The sequence below is a fragment of the Cetorhinus maximus genome, chromosome 26, assembly GCF_964194155.1.
Source record: "Cetorhinus maximus chromosome 26, sCetMax3.hap1.1, whole genome shotgun sequence".
Taxonomy (NCBI): domain Eukaryota; kingdom Metazoa; phylum Chordata; class Chondrichthyes; order Lamniformes; family Cetorhinidae; genus Cetorhinus; species Cetorhinus maximus.
Genome location: NC_135904.1, coordinates 12,284,472 through 12,312,128, shown reverse-complemented (window position 1 = coordinate 12,312,128; position 27,657 = coordinate 12,284,472). Strand labels below are relative to the sequence as shown.

Genomic DNA, 27,657 nt, shown 5'->3' with positions numbered 1-27,657 from the left:
AAAATTCTAATATCCTGCGTAAGGACCGTGCGTGTGCACACATGGGCCTTCCTCAGGGTCCCAATGCTCATAAGTGGCTTACGTTGAGTTGTTCGCCACTTCCGATTATTTTTTAAAAAGACATTGCTACTGCTTAATGAAGACAGCAAAGGCAAGGATTGTAAATAATTGCCTTAAGTGATTTAGAAACAGATGTTTGAAACGTGAATAGTCTGAGGTACGATTTGCTGCCTGATGCAGTAAATGCATTCCAGTATTTGTCTTCCTGAACTAATTGGTAGCAGGCTCCCATGCTTCTGCTGCCCTAGTCCTCCTAGAGATTGAGGTTGGAAGGTGCTGTCGAAGGACCCTTGGTGAGTTGCTGCAGTGGATCTTGTAGATGGTACACACTGCTGCCGTCCGTTGTTTGGTAGGGGGAGTGAATGTTGAAGGTTGTGAATGGGGTGCCAATCGAGTGGGCTGCTTTGTCCAGGTTGGTGTCAAGCTTCTTGAGTGTCATTGGAACTGTGTTCATCCAGGCAAGTGGAAAGTACTCCATCACACTCCCAATTGTGCCTTGTAGATGGTGGACAGGTTTTGGGGAGTCAGGAGGTGAGTTACTCTCTGACCTGTTCTTGTCGCCACAGAATTTATATGGCTAGCCCAGTTCAGTTTCTGGTCAATGGTAATCCCCAGGATTTAATAGTTGGGGGATTCAGCGATGGTAATGCTATTGAATGTCAAGGGAAGATGATTAGATCCTCTTGTTGGAGGTGGTCAATTTTAATTGTCTGATTGGACTTGTGTGAAATGCATTGGCAGTTTTTTTGCATTAAAGGAGGTTGTCTAAATACAGGTTATAGCTTGGCAAAGACCAAGGATTAAACATTAAAATTTCCTGGTCTGTAAACTATACTGAATAAACTGGTTGAGTCATTAACTGAGTCAAATTCAAGAGGAATGGTTGGGTTAGCATAGTTAAAGCTTTGTGAACTTTGTGCTGTTAGAATTATCAACAGAGATTGTTTTTGATAGTTGCCACCCTGAAACCATTCAAACTGTGAAAAATTTGCATCAAGTTTGAGATAGGCACACTAAATTTCTGGCATAAAACAGGCTTTCACAATTCTTTTTCTTTTCCTTCCAGGTTAAATTTCAGAATAATCTAACAGATCAGCTGTCTTTGATCCATCGGTTACAAGGTAAGAATTGAGGGATGGATTTTTTTTTGGCCAATTGCTAAGTTTTCACATTTTGGCTACAAATGTAGTTTACCAGCTATAACAATATTCCTGACACCTATGCTATGCTAACAGTATTCCAAGCATTACTTGAGGGCTACTTAATGCAAGAAAGTAAAATGAATGTATTTTTAATGGCCAATATGTGCTTTTGGGTTGCACTCAGTGTACACTGAAGCCAGTGAGAGACAGAGGTTGCTATCACTCCAAAAACTTTTAACACATTTCATAATCCTGAGCCACCTTTGCCTTGATACGCACCAAAACCACTTCTTTAAGTTCTTGTGAAAGTGCCCCATTAGTGCATCCGTGAACTTTGTTCTGTGGCAGGGCTTTTCCTATGTTATGTGGTATTGCTGCCCCAATAATATTTGGTACAACTGAAGTGTTTTCTCTTGCACAGAACAGCTCACTGAGTTACGACAAGAGTACATAAGGCAGGATGATCAGCTCCAGGAGTACCGGAGGAACTCCACGTCCTTGGAGAAGAAACTAGAATATGAGAGGTGAAGTACCCATTCTATACAGTTCCTGTACAGTGAAACCTTAACTTTGCCCTTTCTCAGTCCTTTCGGTACTGGTGGTAACTTTATGAATGTGCTCCTAAAGTCAAATTTGAGCCTTGTAAATTAAAAGCTAATACACTCTTTAACACCTAATCCTTCAAACTTTCTATGTATCTTGGTATTGACTAGTTTTGAAGCACTCCAATTTTATTGTCAAATTCTTAAGTTACTTTTTTAAAAATAAAACTAGCTTGGCTAAATATATAAACCGAATTTGCCAATGGAGAACATTGAGCTTAATTTACTTATGGTTTAGGATGTATGGTCTCTGCTTCCAGTGCACAGTGACATTGTAAATATATTCAAAAAAGAGCACACTTACAATTTTACTTTGCCTATTGACCACAACAATTCTTCCCTTTTTGATATTAATCCCCTCATTAGCCATGAGCTATTCATTACACGTAAAGTACATATTTCCATTTAAAGTTTAAGTCAACATGTGATGCTTCAGGATTTTGAACCATTTTCTCTTTTTTGTCAGGCTTATTTTGTTTTTTTTTCTCCACATATTATACATTCTTTGCTGTGGTTGTGGAAGTGCACGTTTATGTTGAATTCTGCAGTACTATTTGATATGATGCAAGTGAAAGTGGATGGGTCTGAAAATGCTGAAACCCTCTTGTTGACTAAAGAGTTTTTAAAATTCATTCATGGGATGTGGACGCCCATCCCAAATTGCCCTTGTTCGAGGGCATTTAAGAGTCAACCACATTGCTGTGGGTCTGGAGTCACATAGGCCAGACCAGGTAAGGACAGCAGATTTCCTTCCCTAAAGGACATTAGTGAATCAGATGGGTTTTTACAACAATCGGCAATGGTTTCTTGGTGATCACCAGGCTTTTAGTTTCAGATTTTTATTGAATTTGACTTTCACCATCTGCCATGGTGGGAGGTGAAAGGTAGCATATTTTTCTCTGGCTCTCATTCTATCTGAATTGCATGCATTAAAAGAATGGCCCAAAAATTAATAACCATTTAATGGAATTGCAAATGTTAGCAATAGTTTCAATGCAAGGAGGTAATGTTGTATGTGTGCTTTGAGAAAACATTGACATGTAACTTACATCTTAAATGGTACGAGGCAGACTAATTAAATATTAAATATTTGTGTGGTGGGAGGTGGATTAAAAACCCTGTAACTGCTGGAGAACATGCTAATGAATGCTATAATATAACCAGGAAAGTTGGTTAATTAATAAAACCATTTAATATTGAAGGAAGAGCAATATGTACTGAAGAATAAAGTAGTTGTGTTTTCAACACAGCTTGAGGTGGGAGTAGAGTAAGAGGGGACATGATTCAGGCCTTTTAAAATGATAAGAATACAGACTATTGATGAAAACAGGGTTACTTTGACTTCAGCTACAATCTTGAGTAAAGGACATGAATGCAAGTGAGATCAGGACTGAATTTTTAATGAAAGTGGTTGAAAGCTGTGCTGATCAACATTTTGAAAGGCAGCCAAAACTTAATTTACAAAATTAATTGAAAGTTTTAATATATCGATAAAGATATGATGAGGTACTCTGCAGAACGCACTGATCTGTCTGGTCAGAACCATGGAAATACCAACTGTGAAATGTAAGAGGTTATAATTGAATACTGGATAGAAATTTTAAGTCACAGTTTTCTGACTCTTTCCCAATGGCACAAAGTGGTTTCAGCTGTACTGCAGATATGAAAGTTTTATAATTGTCTGATACTTAAAGCACACCAAAGTCAAGTGGTGGGAGATCTGGTCAGGCGATTGTCTAAGCACTACTTTAGTTTGTTCTGTCTTGGAGTATAAATTAAGCCCATGTGTGAGATTGTGTTTTAAAGGTGTGCAGGATGTTAGATTGATTGGGTCCTTTAAAAAAATTTTGTATAGGCTTTTTTAATGTTGTAAAGCAGATAATCCCATGCATGGCACTGGTTTAAAAATGATACCTAGAGAGCTGCTTATGTAAATTGGAACATGTGTAGTCAGTGATGTGACTCTGGTCTGAATTACTTATTACAATCCACTGATGGTCATCTGAGATTGATAGTTACAATATTCGATGGTGCCCTGCAGTGCTTGTTCTTGCTTTCAAATAACCTAATTATTGTTAATTATTATGCAGGTGGACTGATGCACTAAATGTAATTTAATTGAGAGCTATCACGCATGACAGTGGTTTCAAAAACTGGTGTTGGCATAAGTAGACAGCGTTATACGTTTAATTGGGTGATCAAACATGTTTCTAAAAATCCTCAGTCAGTATTGCATGGTGTCATGTGTTATCAATTTTAAGGTTTAGAGTTACTTCGGAACCTCTTATCTACTTTGAAGGGAATAGAAGCCTTTTTTTAACTTTACCCAATTCTTGTTAACAAGATGCATATATAATGGTTCAGAATTAAATAGAACATTGCTATAAAAACACAATCTAAAGCTGCCCGAGGCCAACTTGGTCAAAACTAGGATCAACTAAGATTAACTTAACCAGTAAATTGCATTAGTTGGAAACCAAAGTGTCCAATAGGTTATACTTGATTTTTTTCATACAGCTGGCCCCATTGTAAGTATCATTTTTTTTCTTCTCTTCTGTTGTCGTCATCTTTGGTTTGGGATGTTATTTCTCTTGTGCATTAGTTTGCATACAAAAAATTGTTTTTAAATCAAATCAATAGTCGCTTAGCTTGTCTAATTTTCGCCATTACAGATGCTTGACCAAAATGAGATCTGAAATAAATCAAGTTAATGACCCAAGAGTCATCTTGATTCAGTCAGCTTATTCTTGCATCTGAACACTAACTGTTACACTAATTAGGAGTTGCTTGAACTTATTCCCATGTAAAGAAAATAAATGAAGGTAAATTTAGATAAATCAATGAAGGTAATAAAATAATTAAAGTTAACGTGTCCCATAGAATAACATGGTAGGTTAGAAAGCTGACCTTTGCCAGTAGGACCTTAAATTTGAATCCAGCTCTGAATGGTGAAGTGAAAACCCTTGCTCTGCTGGTGACAGGAATATAAATAAAAATTAGGCTGAAATTATGCAAACTAATGCTATGTGCTAACATTGCAGTGAAAATAAACACTAATGAACACTAATAACCTTTCCTTTTGACTAGTACACAAGTACCATTTATATTTGATTATTTAATCACTTATTCCAACATATAATACATATAAAAGGATATGGGAACAGGGTCAGTAAACTGTTTGCTTGTGAGAGGGATAATTGCTGACCTGGAGTGATTGGACCAGAAAGCCTGTTTCTGTGATTAAAAACATGCAGGCTGCAATAATTGATCCTTGTTTTCCACCCTCCCTGTGTATGGAAACAATGGCCTATATTTGGCTGGCACCAGCTCAAAAGAATTTTCTATATGGGAAAAATGTCACACTGAATATAGTTCTGCCACTGGAATACTGTGGTTTTATTGACTAACCACATTTGATAGGTGACTTAAATGTTCTAATAGAAAACATTACATAAATTTTGGCTCAGCTTGAAATAAAAATGCATTTTTATGTTTTCAGAAGAGATGCATCAATTTGTCTTTTTTTAAAGTTCCCTAATCAGCAAAGAAAAAAAATCTGTAAATGGCTGTCAATGCTATAAATTGAGGATTTCCAAAGTCCTTGCACATGATTCTGGGAATGTGTCACAAAATAAGGGAGTGATTCATGTAATAAAAACGAAGTGCTGGAAGTACTCAGCAGGAGAGAGACATAGTTAACATTTTGAGTCCAATATGACTCTTCAAAATTAAAAGTGATCAGTGTATGTGGCTAACACTTTTCTTAAATACATGAAATCATTAGTGGAAACTGAGAATGCATTGCATGTGTTAATATCAATGAATGACAAACGTGTAATTTATACAGATCAACTTTTCACTAAAGATGTTTTGATGTTTGTCTCAATATGATTTTCTATGCAAATTTTATATGGGTTCTGTTGTTGTGGTAAACTAGCAGATGTAGGTGTCAAATAACACATTTTACAACATCTTTCCTCTTAATGCTTTGTAATTCCATCCTCTGTATATCTGCTTCATTTGGTTTTAGATTAGTCAGATTTGCATTACTTTCCAAATGCTGATCAGTCTTATCTGCAACACAGCAGTTTTCTGATTTGAATTACTCTTATCTAGATTACCTGTCATTGTCTGAGGCTGAATACATTTAAATCTGCCAGCTGCTGCAGCGTCTCACTGTTGCAGGCATCTTTTTAGTCTGTTCCTATTCCAATGGTTGCATAGCAACCAATGCTATAATCTCAGACTGTGGAGCAAAGTGGCAGATCTGTTCAAAGCAGTAGAAGGCATTAATTGTATTCTGATAACTTTGAAGGGGAAGTTCTCGGTGCAGACTACAACCTGGGAATATTTATCAAATAAATGCGATATCCATTTCCTTGTACAATTGCAGCTGCGTTAAGACCAGTGAAAATCAGTTTTAGTGCTTGTTGAAAAATGTAAAGACCTGACACACTTGAATTATTATCCAAGCATTTCTGGGCAATCGTAGCACAGTGCCATACTTTAGAATGCCAAATATCAGAATTTTAGTCCTTTTACAGCTGTGTGATTTGTGACATTTGCAAGATTTGGGTAGACATAAAATGCTTAATACATCTGAAAGTTGTGTTGAATATATACTTTTTAACAAATTAAAAATTAAATTTAAAAAATTAAAATTAAAAAATTTATTGGATGTGGGTGTCACTGGCTAGGCCAGCATTTATTGCCCATCCCTAATTGCCCTCGAGAAGGTGGTGGTGAGCTCCTTTCTTGAACCACTGCAATCCATGTGCTGTAGATAGGGAGGGAGTTCCAGGATTTTGACCCAGTGACAGTGAAGGAACGACGATATATTTCCAAGTCTGGATGGTGAGTGACTTGGAGGGGAGCTTTCAGGCGGTGGTGTTCTCATGGTTGATTCTATGTGCCCACAGAACTATCTTTTGACTTTATTATCATTTATATATTTCTCCTTTCCTTTCTGCCTTTTTCTCTCCCTCCCTCTTCCCAAAAAACTTGGTGACCCAGATGACCTGCATCTTTACAAGTCCAGATCAAACAATCCACATCCTAAAGTGCAGTGTTGCAGGCAAACTTCCTGCCAGCAAGGTTACCTACAATACTGACGGGTAAAATATGGTGCATGTGATTTGTTCTTCTAGGTAAATTGGAAGACTTGTATATTATATGCAGTGTGCCATTGTTACTTTTCTAGAGAACCATTGGTTCCTAGCTAATGTTGTACTGAGGTTAAGAAAATGATTTTGATAAGGAAAAGTCCCCACTTTTATTGACACCATGGGCACAAAGTGTTTGTATCATTTACCAGGTAAGGTGTTTAGACTGATGCTTCTGTGTATCTTCTGTTGGGACAGTGGAGTCTCCCTCTTCAGCCTCTGTTTGCAATTTCAAACACTGACTCACAGACTAATCCTCATCCCTATTGGGAATTTGCTGGAGGAAACATTTTGTATGTTAATGCTCTTACAGTATCCATAGAACAATTTTGAAGAAGGGAAGAGTGGCCTGAAAATGTAAGATGGAATATGAGTGTTAACAGGCATCTGACCTCTGCCCAAACTAGATTTTGCCCTCTCCAATTCAGTAAGTAAATAAATTGCTGGCAGCTTGTTAAAATATGAGCTCATTAATGCTAATTGAAACATTGACTGTTTTACTGTGTTTCGTGGTAGTTTCTCCAGTGCAAACACTTGTGGTGTCAGTCAGCAGCAGTGTTGCTTTTTGTGAATTTAGTTACACCCTGCAACACCAAAAACAGTGTTTGTTCTGTTATCTTACAGTTCAGTTTGAATCGGCTCACATTGGTGTCATGTCAACTAGTTTGTATTGCTGGCTGAATTCAGAAACAAAGCTATCTTCCTGCATCTGGGAAGTGCTTTAGAAATGCAGGTTGCTGTTTTGTAAGCATGGCTTACTGTTCTTGGATGTTGTCTTGTAGCCTGCAATGTGGTCAGCAGATCAGTGCACTTAAGGAACAGTGTGAAGAGAAGTTGAAGACTTTAGGGAAAGTGCATGACCAGCCAGCAAAATACCAAGAAGATTCCATTAAACAAAACAAGGTAAGCTGCATGGAGTTTTTGGAACAATCGTTTCAGTACCATTCACCCGATATTAGTAAATATTTGTTTCATTTCATGTTGCTGTTAGTATTGAATTTCAGTTGCTGAAAATGGATTAATTGCAGTCAAATCTACCTGTATGTAATGTTTAGATAATTGCAAAGCCCTGAATTATGGAGCGCTCTTTGCACTGTCCAATGAAACAAATGTTCAGACTCAGTTTCTCACATGATCTCCAGATCTGACTAATGTCTTTGTAAAGTTGTGCTCAGTAAAAATTTATTCACTTTGTCCCTAAAGAGATTGGGGAAACATACAGGCCAAAATAATTTTTCTACCAACCAAACTTAATTAGAACTGTTTAAATTTTTGGTAATCTTTTCCAAAATGCTTGGAGTAGGAGGAATTTTCTAGTCTTTTCCCCACGAATTAGCATCACTGCATTACTAGGTGGGGAGGCAGGTGCATGGTGATCTGATAGATAAGGTGAGCATTGATGGACGTTCATCTTCCTTTAAGCTGCTTTGTGCAGCTTAGCTGGTTTTGTGAATGTAATGGAACCTTCTGGAGTTGTGCAGGCTGGTCATGCAATTTCCCTAAAATCTTCAACTCATTATTCCTGAAGTGCATTGATTTACTGACCACATTACAAGCTGCAAGACAACTTCCAAGAGCAGTAAGCATGCACACAAAACAGCAACCCGCATTTCTAAAGCGCTTCCCAGATGCAAAAAGATTTAAAAAGTTTATTCTTTAATGGGATGTGGATGTCACTGGTGAGCGATGTTGCACCATCCCTTATTGCCCTTGAGCTGTTTGGCTTACTCAGCCATTTCAGAGGGCAGTTAAGAGTTAACCACATTGCTGTAGGTCTGGAGTCACATCTAGGTCAGTCCAGGCAAAAATGACACATTTCCTTCCCTAAAGGACATTAGTGAATCAGATGGGTTTTTTCGACAATCTGATTCATGGTGATCATCACTGAGACTAGCTTTATATTCTAGATTTTTTTTTATCACCAGCTGCTGTGGTGGGATTTGAACCTGTACCTCCAGAGGATTAACCTGGTCCTCTGGATTACTAGTCCAATGACATCACTATGCCACCATCTCCCTACAAGATAGCTTATTTTTGCTGACTGAATTCAAGAACATAAGCTAGCTGATTTGATGCCAATGTGAGCCAACTCGAAATGAACTTAAGATAACAGAGCAATTACACATTTGCACTTAGCAGTAGCCTCCTATGTAGTTCAGTAACTTTTTTCACTATTCATTCATGAGATGTGGGCATTGCTGGTAACGTGTTTATTGCCCTTCCGAAGATGGGGTGAGCCCTCTTCTTGAATGCAGCTGCGTGGCTTAGCAAGCCACTTCAGAGGGCATTAAGAGCCAATCAATATAGGTCTGTATTCACATAGACCAGGCTGGGCAGATTTCCTCCCTAAAGAGCTAATGACTTTTAATGACAATTGATAGTTTTGTGGTCACCATTGCTAGCTTCTTATTCCAGATTTGCTGAATTAATTGAATTTAAATTCCCCAGCTTTCATGGTGGGATTTGAACCCCTGTCTCCAGATCATTAGTCCATTTTTTGGATTATTAGTCCAGTAACGTAACTATTAACTTGCTGTACGTCACAAATTAAATTTGAACTGTGCACTTTAATTGAAAAACTGTATGCATTCTTTTCCTTATCCATATTTTGCCTCTGATTCCCTCCTCTCTTTGATGCCCTGTTGTGCTTCTCTTCTGCTGCTTCTGATTTCCAGATATGAATGTTTTGTGCATTACTGTGTCTTGTTATCGTAGGAAGGAAAATTGAGGGAGTACTCCTGGAAGTCAGCATTTCCAACCTCTTTTACTCTGAACACTAGCAACTACCATGATTATGACCAAACCAACTTCTAAAGTGATCCCTGATTTCAGTAGCATTTCCTAAATCGCCTAGCAGCCTGAGTAGAAGGTACAAGGCATGAGGATACTTGGGATGCTGCAGGCAGTGGAGGTCTATCTTTTGAGTAAAAATCTTGCACACAGTTAAAGTCTGCTAACGGTGCCTTCAATCTGACTTTAATCCCACCTCCCATTTCTCTTTGCTTCGTTTTCACAGCCCAGAGAGGATGAGGCAGTGGCTGATCCTCGGAAATCTGACTGGGATTACAACAAAGCCAAAGTAAATCTTCAGATTGAGAAGCAGACAGCTGAGAGCAATAAACCCAGCATCAATCTTAATGAAGGAAACAAACTGCAGCCTCACCGAGATGATGACAAGAAATTACCAAGTAAGAAAGGCTTGTAAATGAATTGTCATCATGTAACCCAGCAACTGAAGTACTGCCTCTCAGATAAGCATGTTTGAATAGTTGTTTGTTTGTACATATACTGAAAATTCTCTGATTTGATAGATGCAGTCCAATTTGCCTCTGGGATATGATTCATTTTTGGTGTTTGTATCACTGAGCTTTGGAAAAATAAATTGAATCTTTGGGCCTACTATTGCTCCATTTGTATTGTATGTAAAGTAAAAGTAATATACAAAACATTAACAACATTTCAGCTATGAGGTAGAGTCCAATTCTGATAGTTTTGAAATAAAATGTTAGACATTTTAAATTCTAGCACACCTTTAATTTGCAGTCTGCATTCTTAAAAACAAAATGTCAAAAGACCAAGCCAAATTACATTTATCTTATTTCCTACAAATCAGAAATGTCAGTTTTGAACAAGTTGCATTGCTATCTCGCCATACCCCAACCCTTTGAATAGAATAAATGGTAATACAAAAGGGAAAGGCCATGTCAGTTCGACTTGATTTGCTAACGTGTGATCAGATTAATCACACAAAAAATGTTCAAAGTATACCAGTCATAATAGCACTGCAGTTTTGAAAAAAAACACCCAAGCATGTGTTTTATGACTGGCAAACATCTCTGAAATGAAAAGACACCGATTAATCCTTTTTGAGTATTGACTGTCTTTTGGAATTTACAGTTTATTAACTGCTAAAAATGATTTTGCTATTTTTGGCGTAATTGTTTGCTTCGTGGATCTGTAGTTACCCAATGTACAGCCACCTTTGCAGAATGATGGACAGCTTGACTATTTGTGATGAAAACTTGCTGATTGGTGGCGGGGAGAAAGAGTGGAACGACTATTAATTCAATGAATTTTGAATGAGTAAATATTTAAGTATCACTCAATACATTTGGTTTCATACAACCGATAGTTTGAAGAATCATTTACACAGCAACCTGGGATGCAACTAAGTCCAGGCTCCATACATGTGTGAGCAAAGGAACTTGGTTAAATATGACTTTGATATTTAAAGTGAAATATTTAAATGTTCCAATAATCTCTTTATCCTGGCTAGCTTTTATTAATGCCTTTTCGGTCTTCTCTCGCCTGATTTTGCTGCTTCCTGATCTAATTTCTACAGATGCTGAGGGCTGGATTTTACGGCCCCCTTCCCAGCCTGTTTTCGGCAGGGGGATGTAAAATATGAGGAATCCCCAGCCCTCCACTTTCCTGCCCATCCCTGAAATATCCCCCATAATGCATTAAGTGGGTGTGGACGCCAAAATCTGCAGTCTGCCTACCATTTTTAAAAAAAGAATTAAAGATCGATTCAGCCTGTTACAAAGCCAATTGACTGGGATATTATGCTACCCACGCCATGGTGGGAGTGGGCAGGCTGTTTTATTGAGGCCAAGTTGAAAAGGGAAGGGAGGGCACATCATTCCAGGGTGGAGGGGGGGGATGCTTTGAGCTCATCGGGGGTAACCCCCAAGTTGTTACCCCCTCCCCCTGCCCCATTTCTTGCCACCTGCCTTCCAAAACCCCCCCCCACAAAGGCTCTCTCAGATCCCTGCCTGCCCTAAAAAGCCAGAGACCTATCTGTCTCTGGCAACCATTGCTCTTCTTCCTGCTCCTCCTGGCTGTACCCACTGTTGAGCCAGTCACATTGGCTGGGAACGCTCTAGGGCAGGACTTCCTTCCACTGAGGGATGGAAGTCCCACTCTCACCTAGTTTAGCCCACCAGTAGTGATTTATGGCTGTGGGGCGGCCTTCTTCCATGTGCATTGGCTGCCATCTGACTTCCAGGGGATCGAGCAGTCCACACCACCCCTCACCCCCGCCAACACCTGTAAAATCCAGCACTCAGAATTAGTTGAGGCGTAGTCTCAATGGTCATTCAGTTTTCTTTTTCTTTGTCTCTTGCATTATCTGCGCTTCTTGACCTTTGTCTTCAATCTAAGTACTTTTTCATTAGTTGCCACGTTTAGCCTCACTATATTTCCCTGGCTCTTAAAGGAAACTGCCAAAACTCCACTGTGAAAGCTGCCTCTGGGATATTGGGTGGTCCTTTGCTTTGCTAAAGTTTTTTTTTTCAACAGCTTTTAACCTCTATAAAGCTCATGTCTGTCCAAAACTGAAGATGCTTTCAACATGTCTGTTGTATTCTTTGGCAGAATACAAGAAAAATTATAACCTGATAATCTCTTACCCCTCTCCCTCTATGGTTAGCATTCCTCAAACTTTTTTTTTCCCTTCCTAAGCTACAAATACACCTCTCAGATTTCAACACAGTAAGAATGCAATTTTTCCTGCTCTAATGGGTACTTTCCCAGGGAATTGTGGAATTCCTTCCTTAGTGGGACTGCCTCCCTTCAATTTTTCCTTTTATTACTTCCTCCTTGCTGTTTTCAACCTTGGTATCTTCACTATGAACCTTATTCCTTCTTTGCCAGAGCCCTGTGCCTGCAGTGTGTACAATTTACAGCATGCGCTGCAGCTGTTCACCAAGGTAACTTTGACAGCTCTACACTCCCCTGTGCCATATGTCACCAAACAGGACAACAATAATGTGTAAACGCCATCTTTTCCCAAATTTCTCTCTAAGTTGCATAATATTTTGACTTGGCCATATATCACTTTTCATTCCGCCTTCGTTGCTAGGCCAGGAATCCCTACCTAGCAACATCAATGATTGTTCAAGGATAAGACCCAATATTATCCCCCTCAGGACAGCTATGGATAAACAATAAATGTGGCCATGCCAGCAAATGTATTTGTATTTTCTTTTAATAGAAGCACCCTTCAATTTGATCAGGATTTTTGCACCTGAATTAATGTTTTTAAACATCAGTTATCTATAATATGTTTTTTTAAATGTACTTGTACTGCTATAATTTCAGTATTGTCATTGCAGATCTGGTCAAAGCAGATGATGATGCTGGCATGCCTGGGATAGAAGAAAATGAACAGGCAAAACCTGTAGATCGTTTGATTGGTATGTACAAAGAGAAAATGTCTGACATTAAAATTCACGTAACTTTCAAGTATATTTAGATTATTGAATTGGAGCCTATGCAAAAAAATCTATTTCTTTACGTAGTTACATCTTGAATTGTATTATCAAATGAGCTGGATTTTCCCCAGACTGTTTAACATTGGTGCAAATAATAATTTCTGTTGGGAAGTGGATATATCATCTCCTCTCTGTGCTGAAACCATCTCTCCTATCTCATGTCACCACTCTCTCCTAGACACCAGGAAGCTATCCACATGACTGTAGCTGGTGGAGTCAGTGTGCTCCCATCTACCTATTTCTCCCCTTTTGGTTCTAACAGCAGAAACTGGGCAATAGATGGGACCATCAGGTATTATCTTACTAATCCCTAAAAACAAATTAATTATTTTCCTTCCTATTTCCTTTATTTAAATACACTTAGATTTCTGCCTTGATTTGGTTTTCCCTGTTTCCCCTCTTTTAATTGATTTCATGTGTTTTAGTCACACAAAAAACAAAGACTTGGTAAAATTCTAAAACTGGCTATTACGTGCAGAGCAGTGTGTCAGATTTATGTTTCCTCCGATCTCCCTGTCTTACTGCTCAAGGCATGGTTTGCAATAGCTCTAAACCCACACTGCATTGCCCATCTGTTTGAAGCATTCAAAATGAGAGCAGACTGGCTAATTACATAGTCACTGACCAACTGAATCATTACCAAAAAGAAAAATTAAAATACTTTTTATGAAATGACTTGTCAGCTAATTAAATTTGTTTATTTTTACCTACTGTAGTGGTTCAAAATAATAACTTTAAAGTTATAACTGAGCAGGTAATTCAGGAGAGGTGTGTGTGGGTGTATGTAGTTCTCCACATTGGACCTCAGGGGACTGGGACATACATAAACCATTGCTGCAAAAGACTGTGGTTGCAGTGCCACCTTGTGGTAATATTTTTGAAATGGGGAAATTTATTAAAAACATAAATGAAATTCAAGTTGATTTTATAAAATCACAAGATATTTGTAAAGAAGGCCATTCAGCACATCTGATTTATCCATCCAGAAAAGTCCTAATGACACTCCATCTAATTGTGTCTTGTTTGTTTTTCATCCTTTTGTTTAGTGATAGTGGGCTGGATCAGTTTGGGCTCGGGGGAAATAAGAGTTGGCCATTTCCCAAATTCAGAAAACTGGGCTGTTACCTCTGCCCATACCTGTCATATTTTCATCTCCTGAAGATGTGGACAGACAGGGTTTTGGTTTTCCAAGTCCCAAGACAGTGTTGGAGGAGTTTAGGTGCTGAGATGGGTTGGTTTGAAGGCCTGCCTCGGTTTGCTGGGATTTCAGCCCAGCTCTCCAACACCGTTCTTATACCTTCAATCCTCACCCGTCACCCCACTGTTTAAAGCCTTAAACAAATGTATAGGGTAAAATGGGTAAAGCAGAAAATGATTACCTTTATACTAAATAAATTCTTTCCCTAGATCACAAGAAAAACAAACTGGTGGTTGAAGAAATTGAGAAACCCAAATCTAGGGGTGGTGGGATTCCTGGAGACAAATTGAATGTGGAGGCTGAAATGAAGCCTGTCCGTCATTTTGAGAGGGGTCCAGCTATGCAGGCTCCCCCTCCAAACCAGGCCATGCCGTATGATAACCAGCAAAACATTCCAAAACTTGGGAAATCATTGGTTGTAAATATGCCAAGCCCTGTAGACCAGGAGGACCCAGATAATGCGGAAGACGAAGATCTTCATGTCAGAGCAGATGAAATTGGAGAATCTCAGAATCACCAGCCAGGTAGGCATACAAGCCCTTTGAGTGTTTCGTCTCCAAATAATGAGGAAGTTATTTTTAGAATTTACATGCACATTCTTGTAAATCACTCTTAACAGCTTGAATGTCTCAGTTCATGGAGTCAACTTGAACAAGAAGGTACTCTATTATGGCAGTGGTTTGCAGTGACATCTCATTCCGTAAGCTGCGATATCCAGATGCCAATCTGACATGTACTTTTTGTTACACAGTGGTCCTGTGTTTTACTGCCCTATGGTAGAACCAGCTACACCACCACCCACATCACACTAATCACCAGCTCCCATTTCACAGCAGGCATGCTTAACAACATAAAATGAGCCTGTTGTGTCAAAAATGTTTTGGCATTGGCATCAGTGAAGAACTGGACCCAACCAGCCTGCCTGGTTGGGGGGACAAAAGTACTGGTGCCAGCCTCAAGTTTATGTCTAACTGTTGCCATGCACAGGACTCAAATTCCACCCTGTTTCAAATACAACCCAATTGGAAAATCTAGGTTTTTATATTTTCTTCATTGTTATCATGTGTGCTCTGCCTGAAGGCAGCTCCTTGGCTCATTTTCTGCTGATCCACGTTTTTTTGGCAGTCTTTGTCAGTGGTGGTTGCCTTCCACTGTTAGAGGCAGGGTGAGGAGGCAGGTGCCAAGTCTACTACCTCAGCCAGAACAGGAATCCAACCTGCACTTGTTGCCGTTCTTCTGAACTGCACGATAGCTATCTTGCCAACTGAGCTAACCGTTCTCTTTCTATATTTTACCCACAAATAATAAATGGGGGAAAACTCCATGTTGAAGTGCTGTCTACGTAAAATAGAAGATTCTGAACATGTTTTTGGAATTCTGAGTTATTATTGCGGTCCTTGGGATTTGACAGTCAGCCAACCGGATATCACCAAAAGTTTTAGATCAGTGAAACTTATATTTTGGCCAAATAGTCTCAGGAATTTTCTCCATAATTGTTGTCAGTTACCCCGTGATGATTACTCCATTATGTGAACATTCTTGTACAAAATGAGGGATATGAAAGTCAAACTCCAGCAATACTTATTGGTGGAAATAATCCTGTGGATATGTGCCAGGCAGGGTTTCTTGAGATGGAAGGTGATTCAACAGCTGAAATGGGTTGTCAGGGAAAGGTAGTTGAGGCTAGAATATTGGACTAATTTAAGGAGCGTTTTGATGCTAGAGTAAGCTTGTGGAAGGGTGTTAAATGATCTGTAGTGCATCAATGATGAAGACCAAACTGACTGTTCCAGCTTCATTGATAGGTGTTGCCTTCTGAAAAACTGACTGAAGTGAGAAATGATGTGAAAACCACATATTATAAATAATAAATGGGTTACCAACAATCCAAAAATCTAAATCTGGGGTTTTAGCAATTTGTTCTAAACATTGGAACTTTGTATTAATGAGATCATTTGAATCTCTCGAGTAGATTACAATCCCATTGCTTTGGGCTTTCCATTGTCCTCCGATATATGTTAATTGAGTTTTTTGGTTATGAATTGCATAGTGATCATGTTACATTTGCTAATCTTTCAGCGAGGGCATCCTCTGGCATTAGCTGCACAGATCATTTTGTGTCTCGGTCTACTGTGGCATTGCAGCTGAAAATAAATCTCTCCTGGTTGCAAATTATGGATAGGTAGGAGTGATTTCCACACCTTGACCTGGATTTTGGAGACCTGATTACTTTAATAAACCAATCAAGCTTTACGTATGCTGTTAATGATACATGGGATTCCCTTGATTGTAGATACTGCAGACTTTAATTCAGTCAGTGTTTGAAAATCTGTTCTCAGTGACCAATCATTGTAAAACAGACTTTATTGAAAACTGAGAATACTAGCAATAATGAGCTGTACCTTGAATTAATGGTGAATTGAGGATAGCAAGACGAGTAAATCCCACTTGCCTTTCCTTGGTGTCCAGGTACAACAGGGAACATAAAACAGGAGTAGGAGCAGGGACAAACATCAATCCATAATTAAACTCTGGCTAAAATGTGTGTTCCAATTTTGGACTGGCAGTTGTTCACCAGAACACTTCACAATAAATAAATTCCTCCTGATTCTGATTTTTCTCCTCTTCCTGAACCATACCAACATAGGCCTGGATAAACAACATCAAGAAAAACCGATGCATCATTTAGCCAAGGAACCTGCTATGCAGCCGCCACCTAATCAAGCTTTACACTTTCCTGCTGGCCAAGCCTTTCCAAATCATTTTGATCACCGTGGTGGGAAAGGACATGAGAAAGCAAATGAACCAGGAGAGCATCCTAATGGTCAACAGGGTAGGTGTTTCTTTAATGTTCAACTTTTTTCAATCAGTCATCATCTGTGCATTCATTTCAAAGTTCTCTGCATTTATTGGGGAACCAGTCCTTTCCATGTTCTGTTCCTCTTGCTTTTGTATTGTGGCACCCCTTTATTGTAGCAGGTTAATTGTCATGTTAAAATGTCATATAGAATTACACTACACATATGGCCAATTCTTTCATTACATAATCTTGAAATTGAGCATGTTAAGGCATACAGTTTTTTAAAATTAGTTTGTCATTAATACCAAGATTACAAGAAATCCGTTTTAAGGATCTCATGGATTTGATGTTTTCATTGTTTATAATGGGCTAGGTTTCTTTTTCATTCATCCTCTTCACATCACATGAGCATAATTCGCTTGATGGATTCTGGGAAGCCACGGACGGTGTATGTACACAAATGTTCTTGGATTGCAAATAGGTACGCATAAATCTGCTGTACCTACATCACCTCTGGACTTGTGCCATTAAATCAGTTTACTTTTCAGCAGCCAATGATTCTCTGTTCCTTGTGATTAATTATTTGCCATCAAAAACTTAGATCTAAGTCTTCATCTTACCTACTTGAGTAGGTTCGATCTGTAGGTGAGCATATCAAAACTCTTGTTAATCTATCCAGCCAGCCTGGGATTTTCTGTTTCTCAGCTTTCTTAGACTTTGCTGCGCTTCCAAAAATATATATTTTTAAATTCCTTTGTGGGATGTGCGTGCTATTTGTGCCAGTATTTATTACCCATCCCTAATTGCCCTTGAGAAGGTGGTGGTGAGCCACCTCCTTGAACTGCTGCAATCCATGTAGCAGATTGGCATAAATGAGTGGCTTGCTAGGCCATTTCAGGGGGCAGTTGAGTCAGCCACATTGCTATGGGTCTGGAATCAAACCAGGTAAGGAAGGCAGATTTCCTTCCCTGAAGAACATTCGTGAACCTGATTGGTTTTTACAACAGTTATGATAGTTTCATGTTCACCGTTACTAAGATTAGCTTGTAATTCTAGATTTGTTAATTAATTGAATTTAACTTCCACCAACTGCCGTGGTGGGATTTGAACTGTGTCCCCAGAACATTAGAGCTCAGTCTCTGGATTACTAGATCAGCAACATCACCACTAAGCCACTGTCTCCCCCTAAATACCATGTTAGCTTGCTCTTTACAGGACAAGCCTACGAAAGAAAGGAATGCCATGCTGTTTAGGCCCTGTAGTAACACCAGTGATGTTTGCCCCTTGGACAACTGATATTTAAGGCAGGTGGGGAAGCAAACAAATGAGTATTGCTTAAAAAAAAAATGCCGACGAAGCATTTCATCTTGCACTCATCAGGGCAGATTTGCAAGAATGCCAATTGTAAAGGGGACAGCAATTTATACTGCATGAGAAGGGAATGCTGATTGGTTAGCAAGTGAAGTCTGACTGGTAGAGGCATTGCCATGGAGAATGCACCAGGGAACAATTAACTGTCAGCATGTCCTTTTTCAGCAATACTCAAGTTCTGTACTACTAAACAAATGAATGTTACCTTTGCAGTGCTTAGGTACAAATTGAACTTTTACGTTTCATATGGAGTATGTGGTTATTCACTGTGCTTTACAGCACTGATCATGTAATATGTAACTTGCATCAAAAATAAAATTGTTTCCCATAGATGGGTTCCACATTTGCACTAATATCTGCCAAAGGATTCAAATACTATGCAAAGTGCAGCATCAATTTGTGATCATTAATGTTTCATTGTTGCATAAAACATGATACTGCAACTTGTTGAATTTGCCTTGGTTACACAGAGCCATACCCATAAAGAACAGCTGCACCTATATTTTTCTATTTTTCGGCACAAGTTAGGCAAGCATACAAGACTGCAGAATTAATCATGCCCAATTGTGTCTGACAGATGCTGATAAACGTTGGGGCATCTTCACCATTACATATGCCAAAGGCTTAATTTGAGCCTATCCTGTAACATGATGTCAACATAGTGCAGACAGCAATTGGGAGCATAAGCCTTTTTATGTCACATAGTGCCAGGGCTTGCTGGCACTGAGAACTCCAGTACTAACTTAACACTGATCTGCATCTGTCATAGTGAGTACTGACCAGTACCCAATTCTATATAAATTAAGAGCAGAATACAAAAATAAATGGTATAGTAAGTTTGTGTGTAGACAGGAGCATCAAATTACAAAGAGACATTGATGGATTAAGTAAGCAAAACTGTGGCAGATGGATTTCAAAATGGCTAAGCATGAGGCCATCCATTTTGGACCAAAAGAGGACAGATGGGAATATTATGCAAATTGTATTTCAAAACTTAAAAACTAAGGAACAATGGAGGTCCAAAGATATTTAGGGGTCTATGCACACTGATCATTAATGTTGTCAGAGACAAAAGATAAAGGCAAATGAAATGTTAGCCTTTATAACTAGAGGGCCAGAATATAAAGAGGAGGAAGTTTTGCTGCAGCTATATAAATCCCTGGTTGAACCACATCTGGAGTTCTTTGTATTGTTTTAGGCACTGCATCTTATAAAGGATTTATTAGTCTTGCAATGTAGATTCACCAGAATGTTACCAGGGGATTGTAAGAAGAAATTACTTAGAGTAGGCCAGTATTCCATGGAATATAGAAGATTAAAGGGTGCTTTGAAAGAGGTTTTTAGAATTTTGAAAATAAATAATATGGCAGATAAAGAGAAACATTTTCTGCTGGTGGGTGAATCTAGGACATGGGGGAAAAGCCTTAAAACTAGAGCCAATTCATTCAGGAGAGAGTTGAGAAACACTTTTTCACAGTGTGGTGAAAGTGTGGAATCATCTCCCACAGTAGCAGCTGATGCTAGCTCAATTAATTTTAAATCTACAATCATTAAATTTTTGCCAGACTAGAGTATAAAATATAGAACCAAGGCAAGTGAAGTACAGATCAGCAATAATCTCACTGACTGACAAAACAGACTTGAGGGGCTGTGTGGCCTACTTCTGTTCCTCTGCTCCTATTATACCTATCCCCCAAGTCTGTAATTGCATGTGTCGGGGGAGCCCTCATACAGGGACCCTTCAGTTTGGAGGTTTCCGTGATGCTGGGGGCCAGTACCTGTGAAGAAACTACTGTGCTAGTCACCAATGAATATCCTTTAGCTCCCACTTGCTGAAGATTGGGTAAAATAAAACGGGTGTATCTTCTTGAGACACCAATACACGGCTTCAAACCGTAATCCGAGAAAGCAGCACTAGGTGAACCTGGGTGTATTCCCAAATAGGGTAAGCCACTTCACTGTATATTAGCATGGTGCCATTTTCATTGGGAACTTCTCCCTTGGGAGAGAATCATTTCAACATCCTTCTAAAGACAAAATCCTGGGGCAACCATGGATCTGGCTGCATTTGGCTCCTTGAACAAGACAATGTTTTGGAGAGTCATGATCTTGGTTATAATGGGGCAGACTAAATACCACAATTGATGGTTTGCGCTGAATCACTGGCCAGGATTTTCCGGTCCTGTCGCGGGCGGGACCCGCTGCGGGCGAGGCAGCGCCCAGCCAGCAGTCCGTTGACTTGTGGCAGGACCGGAAGATCCCGGTGACGGAATCCCAGTGGGTGGGTGCTGAAAATCCGGCCCACTATCCCTGTCTGGCATCGTAACTAGATCATCATAGCAAGAGCCACTGCTGTTTTACAAAATTTCTTCACCTTCATATCAACAGCTGCACGTCAGAATTTTACATCAATGCGTTACCATTTGGGATTACCAGCAACTGTTGTGTAACAGGTTAAATTGTATTTCGATTAATTTGGGCTTATCCCCACAAAAGCTGCAGAGCTTACTCTTACAGGCTAAAAATACCATTTTTAAGTTTGATTCATTGCATGTTGTGGCATCACACTTCACAGCTACCATGTTCAAATGCGTCAGGAAATTAGTTGCAAGTGTGTAGCTGGAGTTGAGATACTGATCAGCTATGGCTTAATTAAATCTTACAGGTGAGAGGTGCTAAATGGCCTATTTATGAGGTCTTCACGTTGCCTTGTAGTTTTGATGAGAGTTTCTGGCTATTTACGTAAATGGTAAATCACAATAGAACTTGGATTTATATGCATTTGCAGTAAGCTCTTTCATTGGTGGGCAGCAAGGAGGTTTCAAAGATAAGTATGCAGTGCCACTGTATTTCAGCAACAAATTTCAATCGGTATCCAACAAAATAAGTTAAATCATGACTGATATGACAAGAAAATGTTAGAGGAAATAAGTATGACATGATTGACTATATAACAGACTTGCATACATCATGCAATCTCCAGTGGCATTATACACGGAGCTGAACAGATATAGTCTTAAGATGATGCAGGGTTAAAGGTTTAGAGATAATTGGACCAGGCATGCCGGTGTGATCTATTTTAAAGTCATGTATTCTATCCTTATTTTGATATATTCCTGTTGTAAATTTCTATGTTGACATTTGTTATGGATGTTGCCTGTGTAATCTTGTCATCCAGTAATTGCACCCCCTGCTCTGCAGCAGCTTGACTAGTAGGAAGGTAGAATTACAGCGTGGACACAGGAATTTACAATTGGGAAGATAACAAGTATTGTATGGTTGATGTTCATGGTGTTGCACATGGGGAATCGAGACAAAGTATAGACATCAGATGAAGCAAGTTTGCAAACCAGGAGATAATTAAATGAGGGATGGCAGATGTAATTCAGGAAAATTCCTTTATCCATTCCATGAAAACTACCTGTGTAAATTTATAAACCAATTACATCCTCCCCTCCCACCAATGCCACTGTACCTCTGCTGGGTATATATAATTAGTTTGACAAGCCTAACAAGTAGTCTTTCCAGTATAAATGTGGATGAAGCAATTTAAAATTGAAAAGGTAGCCAAGAAGTGTGCACAGACTTCTAATATTATGAATGGATCTAGATAAACAGCTCTTCCTATCGATAAAAGCAAAATATTGCGGATGCTGGAAATCTGAAACAAAAACAAAAATACCTGGAAAAACTCAGCAGGCCTGACAGCATCTGCGGAGAGGAATACAGTTGACGTTTCGAGTCCAAATGACTTCATCAGAACTAAGGAAATAGAGAAATGAGGTGAAACATAAGCTGGTAGAGGGGGGTGGGACAGGTAGAGCTGGATAGGGGGGTCAGTGATAGGTGGAGGCAAAGAAGAGATTGCAAAAGATGTCATAGAGAAAAGGACAAAGGGGTGTTGACCGTGGTGATATTATCTAAGGAATGTGCTAATGGGGACATTAAAAGTAGCAAGCAGGACAAGCTAGTGGCAGATGGCCCTAGTGGGGGTGGGGTGGGGGGAAAGGATCGAAATGGACTAAAAGGTGGAGATAAAACGATAGATCGAAATAATAAATTTAAAAATAGGTGGGAAAAGAAAAATATATATTTTATAAAAAATTATAAATCATTGGAAAAGGGGGGGTTGGAAAGGGGGTGGGGATGGAGGAGAGAGTTCATGATCTGAAATTGTTGAACTCAATATGAAGTCCAGAAGGCTGTAAAGTGCCTAGTCGGAATATGGGGTGCTGTTCCTCCAGTTTGCGTTGAGCTTCACTGGTACATTGCAGCAGGCCAAGGACGGACATGTGGGTATGAGACTGGTGTGTTGAAATGGCAAGTGACAGGGAGGTCTGGGTCATGCTTGCGGACAAACCGAAGGTGTACTGCAAAGCGGTCACCCAGTCTGTGTTTGGTGTCTCCAATGTAGAGGAGGCCGCATTGGGAGCAGCGAATGCAGTAGACTAAATTGAGGGAAGTGCAAGTGAAGTGCTGCTTCACTGGAAAGGAGTGTTTGGGCCCTTGGACGGTGAGGAGGGGGGATGTAAAGGGGCAGGTGTTGCACCTTCTGCGGTTGCATGGGAAGGTGCTGTGGGAGGGGGTTGAGGTGTAGGGGGTGATGGAGGAGTGGACCAGGGTGTCCCGGAGGGAAGATGTGTTTGGTGGTGGCATCATGCTGGAAATGGCGGAGGATGATCCCTTGTACGCGGAGGCTGGTGGGGTGATAAGTGAGGACAAGGGGGACCCTATCAAGGTTCTGGGAGGGAGAGGAAGGTGTGAGGGCGGATGCGCGGGAGAGGGGCCGGACACGGTTGAGGGCCCTGTCAACCACCGTGGGTGGAAAACCTCAGTTATGGAAGAAGGAAAACATGTCAAAGGAAATGTTTTGGAAAGTGGCGTCATCAGAACAGATGCGACAAAGGCGAAGGAACTGAGAGAATAGGATGGAGTCCTTACAGGAAGCGGGGTGTGAGGAGCTGTAGTCGAGGTAGCTGTGGGAGTCGATAGGCTTGTAATGAATATTGGTGGACAGTCTATCACCAGAAATTGGGACAGAGGTCAAGAAAGGGAAGGGAAATGTCAGTGATGGACCATGTGAAAATGATGGAGGGGTGGAAATTGGAAGCAAAATTAATAAATTTTTCCAGATCCAGACGAGAGCATGAAGCGGCACTGAAGCAGTCATCGATGTACCGGAGAAAGAGTTGTGGGAGGGGGCCTGAGTAGGACTGGAACAAGGAATGTTCCACATACCCCATAAAGAGACAGGCATAACTGGGGCCCATACGGGTACCCATAGTCACACCTTTTATTTGGAGGAAATGAGAGGAGTTTAAGGAGAAATTGCTCAGTGAGAGAACAAGTTCAGCCAGACGGAGGAGAGTAGCGGTGGATGGGGATTGTTCGAGCCTCTGTTCGAGGAAGAAGCGGCGAGCCCTCAGACCATCCCGGTGGGGGATGGAGGTGTAGAGGGATTGGACGTCCATGGTGAAGAGGAGGCGGTTGGGGCCAGGGAACTGGAAATTGTTGATATGATGTAGGGCGTGAGAGGAATCGCGGATGTAGGTGGAAAGAGACTGGACAAGGGGAGAGAGAATGGAGTCAAGATAGCAAGAAATGAGTTCCGTGGGGCAGGAACAGGCTGACATGATGGGTCTGCCGGGACAGTCCTGTTTGTGGATTTTGGGTAGGAGTTAGAAGTGGGCCGTCCGAGGTTGGGAGACTACGAGGGCCTTCCGAGGTTGGGAGACTTCGAGGTTGGAAGCTGTGGAGGGAAGATCTCCAGAGGAGATTAGGTCAGTGATGGTCCTGGAAACAATGAGCTTGGCATTGAAGGCTATTCTAGTCTAACCCAATGATAGATTAGTTGGGGGCAGATTTATGTGGCCTCACTTGGCTTAAGGTCAGTGTAACAATCATTGTTTCATATTCAAGGATATCACAGCTTACACTGTGAAAAACAAAACAAAATGGGCACCATTTCCAGAGAATGTCTGATCCAGGAATTAATTTAATTTTGAACAACTTAGGTGAAAAATCATAAAGACATTTTTAAGAAGTTTGTTTACATTTTCTTTGAACATGCTTATTAATTATAGAAATCTTGGAAAAGGGGAGAAAATGACTGTTCAAAACTGATGAACTGGGAGGACTTGTGATGAAACTTCCAGGAATATGTCAACTGGAGCTGGCAATCCTATCATGACTATGTCCTAGTCAGTTAATTTGTTGTATGCTGTGTGCCATAAAAGCTGTAGTTTCCTCATTGATCTTGAGTTCACCTTTCTATTCCTGCCACCATTATGGTTGCCATTTTGACGTGTTACTTCATGTGATGGGAAAGAGGATCTTTTATAGTAAGCCTGGAATCAGCAGAGTGGAAAAGTTATTTCTTAAATGAAGATCATCTTTAAGGAATGTATGATTCCCCAAGTAGCAGTAAGAAGAACAAATGAGACATTTTCCATAAAAGTACTTAAATGAAATTAAACAAATTAATCTTAAAACTGGCACAAGATGAAACATTACATAGCTTGATAAGGAAAATGCATCACATTCAAATAAAGGTCACTCTTGGGGATTGACTCTCATAGTGGAGTGATGATCTTATTGAAATTCTTACCATTTTCTGGCTGCACAGCATTTTGTGCATGGCACCAAAGAGTGTGTGTGCTAGTCAATGCCTTGTATATATGTAAAAGTACAAATATCCCTCTCTGTGCCACTTCTCAGATTTTGTCACTCTGTATCAACTTTTCTAATAGATTATGATGCCCATATTTATAATGGGAAATGGCTAAATAAAGCTGTTCCTGCAATTTGGCCACTGGGTTCCCACAATTCTTAGTGCTTTCTGAAATTGTTTTTTTTTCTTTTGTGGGTCTTTTTCAAAAACTTGGAGTTGACAATTTTGTCCAGAACTTGAATTTGGATTTTTAGTCAGAGCATATGCAGTGTACTTAACTTTCTAGGATTTTTTTCAGTCATTCATGGGATGTGGGCATCACTGGCAAGGCCAGCATTTATTGCCTATTCCTGATTGGATGCATCAGTACCATTCATGCCACTGCTCTAAGCTTCTAGTAGTTTCTGCACAATTTTTTCAAGGAAGAAAAACGAGAGAACAAACTTCAAAAGCTTTACTGAGATGAAGTGCATGGAGTATGATCTTAAAAGGTTTGTGCACCAGAAAGAAACTTATGATTGCACATCTTCTGTAGGTTTAACTACAAAAGATGTGTAATCAGAAAGTGAGATGGGTGAGCAAGAGATGGGGTAAAGTAGATGAAGCAAGTGTGTGTTCATGTAATGTTACCTCAGTTCTCAAAAAAAAAGTTGCTTTTTGAAATGATCTAATTAGCTCACCTGTATTTTGACTAGATCAGTGTTAACAACTTATACCTATCAGGCAGAAATTCTAATTTCAAACACCTAAAATATGGGGATGGCAGAGAAGAGAAAGACAATTAGAGAAAGGCAAACAATTTCCTTTGTTCTAATTTTATTTATATTTAAATTGTTCTAATTTGTCTATTTAAATTATCTTGAAAAGTGTATGAACCCTCTGGGGAACAGCTAAGAAGGCAAACCAGGAGGAGGGCTTGAAGATGTTTGAAGATGAAAAGATTTTGCATATCACTACTTGTCCTTGCAAGGGATAATTGAGAGTGCGAGAGGGTTAAGGTTGAGATGGATGGTAGTGGAGCAAGGAGGGAAGGTTAAAGGGGTTGAATGGGAGTGAAGGTTTGGTGGGAAGTGATGGGAACATGATTTGTAGTGAAAGAGTGGAATGGGAGCCACTTAAGGCTACATTTTCCCTGCAGCCTTCAATCCCAAATGCAGACTGTAGTTTTTTTCCCTGCCATACTTACCCAACATCCAAAGGAAGAAAAATTCAGAAGTGAAAAGAGTTAAAGAGAGAGAGGAGGAATGAGAGAGAAACAGCAGCCTGAAGATAGAGGTGGGTATGTATAATAGTAATCTCTTGACTTAACATGTGCAATGCCATATGGAATCGGCTACCTAAAGTATATGTATACATGTTTGAATACTATTTTTATGAATATTATGCACTGGATACAAAGCACATTTGTTTGCAATAAACAGTGGGTTTCTGAGCAGCTTTCATTAACACTCTCTGCACTTCCTCCAGAACTAGTGATCAGCAAGTAAGTAAGCAGATGAAAATGTTTTTTTTTCTCTGAGCTGCAGTGGTATATCATGTTTTTTAAAAAAAAGATACTATCTGGAACACAATTTTCACCTTTTCTTTTAAAAAAAAAAGCAAGCACAACAGTTTTAGGTTTGAAAAATTAGCTCAATTAATTCTCTTTTTCCTCATCTCGCCAAACCATCAAAAGTCTTAAGTATTTGAGCCATGATTATGACAAGCTATTTGAACAACATTGCCTTTGACTTTATCTTCCATTCAGTTTCGGGTTGTATGAAGTAAGGTGGAGGAAGCCTCATGTAGAGCATAGACCAGTTGGGTCAAACGGCCTGTCTCTGTATTGTAAATACTATATAGTTCAATTTTAATCAGACCTTTAAGTATTGGTGTTGTGTTTCCCTCAGCATGCCTCAGACTGAAGGAGATTTCCAGCTGCTTGTACAGTTTGCTATGCATTCTGTTTGGCTTCACTCAATTCTTTGGTACCTTAGTTTAATTCTAACTTTGAATAGCACCCAGCTGTACAAGAAACTGCTATATTAACCAGCTAGAAACTGCCTTCACCCTTGAGTTGGCTGAAAGCAACAGAATGCCAGCATGTTTAAATGTTGTTGTTGACTGAAGGAGGAAAGCTTCTAAGGAGCTACAAGAAATTGAACCCTACAACTTGCTTGTGCTTTTAGTCCTACCCCATGCTTTTGACTTTTCATGTGCTGCATCACATGCACCAGCCCTCGTGAGCAAAGATGATGAATTAGGATTGGAATTCCTGAAGGAAAGGTTTAATGGTCCAGCTTCTGTTGGCACCTTTTTAAAAAAGAAAACAATTAAAGTTCTTTTGTTCTCCATTTTCAATATGGATTTCTGTCTCTCTTTCCCCCCACCCCCAAAA

The 27,657-nt window shown here is 39.8% G+C and overlaps 1 protein-coding gene across 2 annotated transcripts in view; it reads left to right on the top strand.

The window, feature by feature from the left end:
* Positions 1–27,657, top strand: part of golm2 (golgi membrane protein 2) — a 94,502-nt gene that overhangs the window by 43,461 nt on the left and 23,384 nt on the right. For both annotated transcript variants that reach the window (XM_078530122.1, XM_078530121.1), the window contains exons 3-9: positions 1,127–1,181; positions 1,624–1,726; positions 7,749–7,869; positions 9,983–10,154; positions 13,083–13,163; positions 14,649–14,963; positions 17,087–17,272. In XM_078530122.1, the coding sequence (XP_078386248.1) occupies positions 1,127–1,181; positions 1,624–1,726; positions 7,749–7,869; positions 9,983–10,154; positions 13,083–13,163; positions 14,649–14,963; positions 17,087–17,272 (1,033 nt within the window). The remainder of the gene's footprint in view (positions 1–1,126; positions 1,182–1,623; positions 1,727–7,748; positions 7,870–9,982; positions 10,155–13,082; positions 13,164–14,648; positions 14,964–17,086; positions 17,273–27,657) is intronic.